At 41.3% G+C, this 10,135-nt stretch overlaps 1 protein-coding gene across 2 annotated transcripts in view; it reads right to left on the bottom strand.

Moving 5' to 3' along the window:
- Positions 1-10,135, bottom strand: part of map1ab (microtubule-associated protein 1Ab) — a 95,473-nt gene that overhangs the window by 7,317 nt on the left and 78,021 nt on the right. Inside the window, exons 6-7 of one of the 2 annotated variants that reach the window (XR_003596759.1) lie at positions 8,923-9,155; positions 6,821-7,958 (exon numbers count right to left, since the gene is read on the bottom strand). Coding sequence is in view for 1 of the 2 variants with exons in the window: in XM_028026903.1 (XP_027882704.1) it covers positions 7,803-7,958; positions 8,923-9,155 (389 nt within the window). In the remaining variant the exon portion in view is untranslated. Of the gene's footprint in view, positions 1-3,453; positions 7,959-8,922; positions 9,156-10,135 lie in introns of those variants that run through there. The other variant, XM_028026903.1, reaches the window with a different exon arrangement.

Consider the following 10,135-nt stretch of genomic DNA (forward strand, 5'->3'; position numbering starts at 1 on the left):
TTAAGTAGCTTATTGTTACTTCTGATATGACGTCGTCTGTATTGGCAAATCCCTTTGGCTGAAAGCGTCTAAATATATAAACATCTTCTCATTTCCACTTGTGTTACCTCGTTTAATCTCGGTTTCTCTACTTGTGTTATGTCTTTGTTTCTTTTCTTGCTCACATTCAACCTTTGTTGCTTTCTCCTGCCGTCTTATCCTCTCAACTCTTTCTCATCCTCTGCTTTTGATTTCAGCCCTTAGTTGTTTTTTTCCCTCCCAGCCTCCATACCAACAGAACAGAGTGAACCTCCTACATCTTTCTTCCCTCACCTCCATTTACCTCCTCCTCTCTGGATCTCCTTTAACAACAGTGATGACTCATGCCGTCCTCTGTTGCTCCTGTGCGTTGCCATGGGGACACCCCCACCTCTAATTGACTCCTCCAGGGGGACTGAACGGACAGACAGAGACGGCCGACTCACCGGAAGTTAAAAAAAAAATCAAATAAATCCCTGATGTCATTCTGTCTGGGACGTTTAGCGCCGCAGCTTCTTTAATTTACTCCCTTAACGAGGTGACTGCTGTTTTCCAGCAGGTCGTCTTGAGAAGCCTAATCAAAGAGCGGCCGCTTCCCACCAGGGTGAAGAGCACTTTGTTAAAGCAGCACGGATTCTAAGAGGCTTATCAAAAGCTGATTTGATTTGAGAAACGCCGCCAGGACAGGTGCAGGGTGAACAAACTCTGAGGAAATAAAACGCACTAAAAAGCCTTGAGCTTTTATAAATACCTTATCCATGTCATAGTGACTAAAAAAATATATATTTTAAAGCTTTGGAAAATTATTTCTTAACGCCTTGAATTTTTTTTTTTCGACATTATGTGAAATCCACACAATCGCACTGAAAATGCCAATCGCCACAGCAAAGCACGGCGGTGGAAGCACCATGATGTGGGAAGGTGAAGCAGTTCCAGGCAATCCCGGAAGAGAACCTGCTGGAGACTGAGAAACATCATTAGAGTAAATCGCATTGTTGGAATGGCCGACAAAAGAATGACAAAAAAAGTGGCAAAAGTTTAAGATGGATGGTTGTTGTTTCCCAAGAACTACGTTCAAGCTGGTTGTTTGAAACTCTGCACCATCAACTGTGTTTCCATTACAAACCTGCACAAAACCGATATTCTGCTAATGTTGGAAAAAAAACAATTTCACAATTGAGGTGTTTCCATTTATTGAGAACATCAATTAAAACCTGAATAAGTTATGTTAACAAAAAATAAAATAAAACATGCTGCGCCATCCTCCTCCTACCACTTCCTGTCATCTTCTTCGTCTTTTCCGCCACTACTAACATCCGGTTGTTGATCATGCGACTCGTGCGAGGCTTAAAAAAAGTTTGCTGATTAGACTAAATTTGGCCGAAAAACCACCTCATTGTGGCGAAAACGTTTCATCAGTAATTTTGTTAAATTGTCATTAAGCAGATTTAGTTTGAAAATGTTATGATCAGTGGGAACGCTGCTCTGAAACGCATTAAAGTTTGTGTTTGTAACCTGGTAAAACGATCAGAGATTCTCTGATGGGTGGCCATCAGAAAATCTCACACAATCCTTTAACTGTCGGCAGCAACTAAAGACGTAAAACCCTAAATTGAGAAATTTCTCCACTGCTGAGCCAGTTCCTTTCAGTCTCCTCTCACAGACGCTCTCTGTTATTATAAAGTTAAAATGTTTTTTTTTTCTCCTCTTCGGTCACTAAACTATTACAGAGTTATAGACAATGATAGAAAAGTAAAATTGTTCTTCAGCCTGTTGAATTTCATTAAAAGCTCCCTCTCAACTTTTATCTCCATCCTTTGTTTCACTGGAGCATAAAAATGTTATTTTTTTTATTTAAGAGGCAATTATGTCTTAAACTCTTGACTTTCATTCTGTCTGGTGAATTAACTGAGGAGGAGGAGGAGGAGGAGGAGGAGGAGGGAGCATTAAATGGGAGCCGCTGCTCGTCATTCTGATGAGAGTTATTTCCTCTGGACAGTTTGACGTTAAGTCATGCAGTCCTGGCACCAGTCAGGGTTTCCTCACAATACTTCATTTAAATGTACGGGAGAGGAAAAGTTTTTCATTACAGACTTCACACGCAAAACAAACAGACATTCAAATGGGAGGCTTTAGTAAAATCTTGACTGAGCGCTCTGTAGAATACGCAAACATGGCGTGTTCTACATCCAGAACCGTGTTTCCTGATCCGCTTCGTCTCATCCCTTAGATGATCGGATGAAAATACAGATGGTGTTTTTACGGCTCCACAACGGGGCTGGAGCTGATGCTGCAGGCACAGAACCGCTGCATATGTCTAGGGAACAGGACTCGATTCAGTTCACAAAAACTTTACCTTTAATGGCGTCTTGATCAATGTATCTTCAGAGTCGTCGACGATGTCCTGGATGATACTATCGGTTGCTAATCCTCATCATTTGCTTTAGCCACTCGTCTTTAAATCTCTGTCTAGCTAAACGGTTAGAAACCCGGGCAATGAGATGTTGGGACTTGAGTTTGTGATTAGGGCGGCTGAAAAAGAATATTTTCGTAATCAAGTACTCTATAGAATATTTTTGCGATTAATCGAGGAATTGGATCTCTCTCTCTCTTTCTTTCTGCGCTATCCCAATCGTTCGCTCCAAAACCGTCATGGCGCGGTTCCGACAACAGAAAAGCTCTCGTAGTCCAACCATCGCGCCACGCAATTCAACAATGCTTATCTGCCCCAAACTCTGACAATTCAACCTCATCCTGCTGGCACTTCACAACAACTCATAGGCAGAAGTGAGAGCGCTGCCCACCACAAATAATGATCCAGGCGGAACACGGTGCGCTACAATTTAACGAAGCTTCCAGGCAGATGTTAGTCGAGGAATTTTAATAATCGACCTACTCCAATCATTCGAGGAATCGTTGTAGCCCTAGATGTGATCCTTTCCCACTGTGACGGACGGAAGAGACGGTTTGAACCTCCTCCTCTCTCTGGTCCGCATCCACGGAGCCTCATTTCAGCTCCTCTCCGTTGCTTTGGGGTTGTAGTTCAGTTACTATCTGAGCTTTTGAGATGCTAATCAGCTGCTCCCAGTGGTAAAAACAATACCTCGTGGCCGTGGTTACGCATGGCACGGCCAGGAACGCAGCAGTGGATGGAAAAACCCATTTGGCGGACCAAAATAGAACAATGATTATCTTCTCTGGAATTTGTTTATCCAGATTTTTCCAATGGAGCAAGCGGCGGGATCTGGTTCCAGTGCGACGAGGGCGGAAAGAGGAAAGAGTCGACCAAGTCAATGTCAGAGGAGCTACAGCAGACGAGTGGGCTCTTTTTTTCCCCCCACCTTGAAATTACTTTTAAAAACTCAGTTCCTGTGTATGACCTCTCCTTAGACGTATAAAAAAGGGGCGGTCCAACAGAACAGATGGAGACACGGATTAGATTTCAATGCAGTTTAATTGATGATCACCAGGCTGTTTCCCTTTTACAATGGAGCTGCAGTAGTTCTAGTTTTACCAGTCAGAGTTAAAGAGACAGAGAGATATTTGATATTGCACATAGGAAGAACAAAACTGAATCAAGATTAATACAATGCAATCCCCCCAGCACCCCCAGAAAAAAAAACAGAGAGAGAAAGAGAATGAAACAGAACTACCAATACAGCGTCTTCTTAACAACATGTTATAGGGCAAACAATAAAAGCACAGCCCAAGATTATATTACTGTAATTCATGTCAGTACCAGTTAAGACAATAAGCATTTTTTTTCCTCAAATATACCTCTTTAAAATAGCGCTGTCTTTTTTTTATTTTTTTTTTATTATTATTATCTTTATGTTAAACAGTTACATTCAGGATTATAACTAAATAAATCACATGCAGAGAGATTAGATGGACAGATGACACCAGATGCTGTTTCTGAAATCTCCTAGCGCAGCTATGGACATGACCCGGAACCGAAAGACGCACTTTGTTCGTCCTTTCTGTAGCTTGACGGTATTTTTGTGTTGTTTCAGGAGTTTGTATGAGCTTGTCACTGAAGTTGGTTTCATAAGACAGGGTAGTTTAGTTTTCTGTCAGGTCTGTTCGTTCGGAGCGATCTGTAAAGATCTGGGTTCGGTAGGTTAATAGAACATGTGGCTCTTCTGTTTCCGTCTGTATGGGTTTGGAGTCTGCATGTGTTTCAAGTCATATTCAGGAAAAAGCTGCAGTTATTTATCTGTTATTTATTTTTGTGTAGTTCACATGTTTGTAGTGGGAAAAGAAATAAGCTTAAAGGTTTTGTTGTTCCTGAACCAGGAAAAAATAAATAAATCTATTCTCCACCTTTAATTTTTATCTAAACTGGTGGGGGAAAAAACGTTGTTTTTTTTTTCCCTTTTGCCCATTTTTGTTTTTAATCCAGCAGCATTCATGTGGTCGTACCAACTCTACATTCAGAAAAAGGAAACGGATCTCCTGTGCAGAACATTTTACCTCCTGCGAGGGTGAACAGTTCATTATTGAGCATTTCACAGCATTCTCTTACGGCCTGGAGAACCCCAAGGCCGAGTATTTGGAATCTGCCAACTTAAAACACAACATTTTCACAACAAATCATTGCAACAACTCAAACCATCCATATTACCTAATGCACGCATTGAAAAAAACAAAAAAAAAAAAAAGCAGCTTTCTCTTCCTAACTGACCACATTTTCAAAACAAGCAGTGAAAACGACCTTTTCTCAGACATTCAGGTGTTGGTTTTGACCCGTCACTACGCCCTCCAGTAAACCAGCTCCTTCCAAACTAAGACAGTTTGTTTGTGCGTTCCCAGCTTTTTTTTTTTTTTTTCTTTTTCTTTTCCCACCCCCCCCCCCAACCGGCATCAAAATAACAAATTCATGAACAGCGGGATAAAATAAGCCGTCTTTTTTTTCCTGAAGCATCACAAGTAGAGACAAAGGTTACAATGAATAGACATGAGCTTCTGCATCAGCCATCTTTGATTTAAGACTAAAGGACAGCAGATGGAGCACACGGGTTTGGAAGATGAGGTGTGCAGTGCTGTCATGAGCCAGTTTTACAGCAAAAGAAATTGGCGCTGGTATCCTGCTAGCATGAGGTAGCAACGATGCCTTGCCTTCTGTGGAGTCGTTTCAAAATTTGCAAGCCAAGAATAGTTTCTTGTTCATAAATTGTAAAAGCCTGTGACAACAACAAGGTTGCTTAAATAATAGCTCTTGATGGCAGCAGAGGTTTTTGATCAGGGTGATGTGGCTGTCCACCCAGGGTAATATGGCGTGGGGATGCCTAAAGCACATAACAAAAAACAAAAAAGAGTTTTCTTGTGCTTATTTGCTTATCCAGTCAATGGAGAGTGGGGACCCCATAGTGTTCTAAAGTATGTATGCAACGCCAGAAAGTTGCTCATACTTTCTGGCGTTGGTTGGTGACAGGTTTTTAAATTGAAAGGTTAATTCATTGTTTTTAAAAGACCTGTTACCATATTTGATCATAGTCATTCAAAACACTTTGATCAAATCTATTGAAGAACATAATTTGCGGTTCATGAAACTTTTTTATTACATTTGTGAGGACAGTTATCCTTCCAATGCTTTTGTTGGCGTCAGGATTCCCTTTGATCGAGACAAATCTGGAAAACATGATGCATAAAAATTCAACTTGTGACGCCCAAGGCTATCGCCACCAATGATTTTACTTCCTGGAGGGTTACAAAATGAAATACTGGGTTTGCAGAATTGTTTATATGGAGTTTGGGGGCTTGTCCGGGGTGACGCTAGAGCCAGGAACGCCACTGCTTCCTGTTCAAAGCTCAGGATTGAATCAATCAACAACAAATGATAGACAAAAGGACCAAAATCGAAACAAAGGAAGGCAAAAATATTGGCTGAAATGTAATTCTTATTTAAGCAAAAAAATAAAATTAAATGCCTCTTTAACTCTCCAAACAACTTTCATATCCGTTAAAATTATGCTATTCTAAAACATCTGGTTGTGAACCAGCAGAGAAATCTGCAGTGCTCTAACAGAAATGTAATCGCCTATAAAGAAGAAAAATCATTTAGTGTAATTAAAAATGTCCGGCCTATGCTCACACACACAGTCCTACACCTAACACATCCCTGCATTTCAACAGCCACAGAAAAATCATTCATGCTCAGCTTTATAACATTTCCTGGGAATTACAACACGCGGTTATTTTCTACAGATTTTGCTCTGTGTCGTTACGGTCGGGGGGAGGGAAGGTCTGGTTCTTGCATATTCTTTGACTCTACAAATGAATTATCTCCTGTGACGGCACTGACAACTTGCACCTCCACGGCAGACAAAACTCAACATTTAAACTCTCCTCTCCCGCTTCAGAAAAGTGCGTTTGTATTTGGCCTGACGTTCCTCTCCACGACGACGTGGATCCAACCTGATTTTCCCGGGTTCAAAAGTAAATGATGGGCTGGAAAATTCAGCTCTTTTGTTTTAGAAAAGTGTGTGCAGTCAACTCCGTACGATACTTTCCAACTGCGGCTTCAGTGTGTGTTGAATCATTTTTTTATTTGAAAATTGTGTCGGTTTGACTCGCCCTTGTTTGTGGCTCTGCTTCAAAATGGCTGACACGTCCCTAAAATATCCCCCGCTCTCTGAAAGCCCCACCTAAAGGCACGTAGAGTAAGAGCAGCCTCCCACAGCACCCTTCACACATTTGTTTTTCTCGTAAAATAAACCCAATCACACAAATATTGCGGTTTCCAGCGCCATATCGTTCCCAGTGATGGGGCCGCGCAGAAGAGCTTTGCTACATTTGTCACCACCGCCTGTCCCCCCAAATTCACTTTGCTGTTGTATTGACAGAAATGGCTTAATGTGACTGAACATAAGGAGACGACGACAATGTTTCACCTTCTTCTTACTTCGTTTGAAATTTGCTGCGCTGATAAACAATAAGTCTTAACGCGTACTGGAGAAATACGGCAACAAAGACAACGGCGTAGATTTAACGAAGCGTCACGTGAATCACGTCGAAGCGTTCCTCTGCCTGCCGCCTACACCGAGTTCACTTGAGCACGGACAGCCGAAGACTGAAGTAAGCCGTCAACGCCCGAGGGTTGACTAAAGAGAGAATTAACCCTACGCAGCTCACGGAAACCATCAGAGCTACAAATGCAAGCATCATGCAGCGGATAAGCTGTGAAAGCCGAGAAGAAGAAAAACAGTTTCAAACAGAGCCGACAGAGGGCGGAACCTCCTACAACTTCAACCACAGAGGACGGGTAGGAGCGGTTTTAGTCACAAAACATCTATTGGTGTCGTTATTAAGATCATACAAATGCTACTGAGCTGAGAGCTGGATTGGAAAAGGATGCGTTGTGTTGTGGAGAGACAAGAGAGCTTTGAATGATGTGTTCATGGTAACGGTGGCTGTGCAGTCTGTTAGCAGGTCACTGTTTAAGCAAGTCATGTTGGAAAATTCTGATTTCATTTAGATCTCAAAGGTGTTTTTTTGGGGGGGGAGCAGATTTCCAATCGGTGCTTGTCAGTGGTTGGGTTTTTAAATGCTCTTGAATGGGATTGAAGCTCAAAAACCGTGTCAAGGTCGGCGAAGAAACTCACAAGCGTTATTTTGCGCGCTAACCCCAACTATTACAAATCACAGGCCTAGGAGTTTTCAGCGACTGATCGATACAGTAAGAAGCTTTTGAAGGAGCGTCGAGCGCTGCTTGCTCTCGCTCAAAATCCGGACGATGAGACGGGCGGTGGTGATGGAGGAGTGGGTCGGGGGAAGGATGGAGCTCAGAACTCGATCTTGCAGGCGGGGAACGACTCGTCCTGCATGACGACGGTGCTGCTGGAGGCCAGAACCATGATGTTTAGGTCCTGCTGTCTCTCGTGGGTCTGCTGGTACCAGTCCCGGGTAACCTCTGTGTCATGAGTCGGTATCACCGTCACCTGTCACAGCACAATTGGGTTGTTTAATGAGAGCGACAGGAGGGAATGTTCCGCGCTTTGCAAAGTATCTGGATGTTTTAGTCAATATTACAACCAATAATTTCAATGAATTAAAATTTCCTTGAGTCCAATCACTCAAAGTGCAGCTGCAAATTTCGATATCTATGGATTAGAGATGCACTGACCCATATTTTTCACTTTCGATACTGATACACATATCTGGGGTTTAGTATCGGCCCATAGCGATCCGATACAGGAAAAACTCTGCTGAATTGAATTAGATTTTTTTCTTTTTCAACACAGACATAAATGCACTCAATTACTGATTTGTTTGCTAACTCTGCACCAGAGGATCACCCTGAAATACACCCATAGCTTCACAAGCTTGGTCAAACATGTAAAAACAACTTCAATTTGTTCAGTCATTGCAATTAGGAATATAACAGATAATGCAAAAAGAAATAGAGAAAATGAAACAAAAACAATAGGTTTGGTCAAACATGTTAAAAATAAACGGCCACCAAACTGCTTTCAGAAAGTGCAATGAAGAATTGTAAACATAATGTAAAATAAATAATAAAGCATGATGTCGCTCAGAGTACAAAGCGTAAAATTAGACTGAAAAGATCTGCCCTTATGGATCAGGCACCGTGTCACCGATATTCGATCTAGAATATTTTTTTAATATCAGGACCGATACAGATATTAATATCGGATCAGTGTGTCTCTACTACAGACTGAAGGTATTGTCTCTCTGAGATGGGCTCAATAAGCTTTTAGCAAAAAAAAAAAAAAAAGGTTGTCATTTCACTTTCAAGTTCAAATCATGCTCTACTCTGTTGGTTTATCACATAAGACACTTTGAGATTTGAGGCTATTACATGACGACATGTGAAGGAGTTTAACTGTTGTAAACACTGCAGTCTCCATGTGTTCTTGTCGAACATGTGAAGGTTTCAGGTACCTGTAAATTGGAGCCCCACTGAGCTTTCCCCTCCAGCAGAGCATCCAGAACTCCACGGCTGGGCTCTCCACTTCCCGGGTCATTCCCGCTCACCACGTAGTACGCGGCCCGCACTCTCTTGAAGAACTCCTGGTCCACGTTCTTGGCACTGCAGTGGTTGGGCACATAGGCCAGGTCTACATACACGGGCGGTCCCGGGGGAACAGCTGTACTAGTTTTCTGGGAGCTGTTTCCTGGATATGAGGGAAGACACACAGTGGTGGAACGAAGGAGAGCAGCTCATTTATCAACTGAACTAATTACTTCCAATTTGCACATAAACCTCAGCAAAATACGTCATATAATCTACATTACTACCAAGCCAATGAGACTTTCTGAGTCACTGCAGCCAAATAGACAACTTCCAACCTTTTGAGAAGTTTAAATTTAAACATTTTATATTCAACCAATACGATTCTCTCTGACAGGAAATGAGACGGCCATCTCTCAAAAGATCATAAAACATAAAAGTAGTATACATTTTTAAAGGAAAAAAATATAAAGTAGCCTTCTAAAATGGCATGTCAAACATTATTTATTTACTTCTTAATGTCAATGAAAAAATCCTTATTGGGATTACAGCGTCAGCTTCTGATTGCTGACCAGCTTTTACACATCTTTGGTGATGAGCTCCAGGGTTAGAAGACCTCCATACCATCACCCTAATCTTTAACTCACTGCATACATTCTCTGGTGGTTTCAAATCAGCACTGTGGCTGGGCCACTCTGAAGCATGAATGTCACTTCCAGTCAGAAGACAGATATTGGTCAAATCTAAATCTGTTGGAGGTATAAATAAGTTTGAGGTTCATATGTGTAGAAATAATTCTGTTATTCTATTTTGTGAATGCTGTATACTTCCTAAATGTGTTTATAAACAATAAGAGTACTCTTTACTTTGAGTAACTATTTATTGATGATAGTGATAATGTATTGTAAAATAAAAATGTTCTTGCTTTTGAGTGCCAAATGAAAATGTCTGAATCAAACATTGCTGTGTAAGGCAGTTAATCTGACTCGTTCACAATGAAAACGAGACGGGCATCTCTAAAAAGACCGCAAAAAATGTAAAATAATCCGTTTTGAAATATGAACTACTTTAGTTGTTTATACATATTTTAATATAAAATGGCATGTCAAAAGTATAAATTCTTTGCAGTTGCAGAAAAAAAAT

This window comes from Xiphophorus couchianus, chromosome 2, assembly GCF_001444195.1.
Source record: "Xiphophorus couchianus chromosome 2, X_couchianus-1.0, whole genome shotgun sequence".
Classification (NCBI taxonomy): Eukaryota; Metazoa; Chordata; class Actinopteri; order Cyprinodontiformes; family Poeciliidae; genus Xiphophorus; species Xiphophorus couchianus.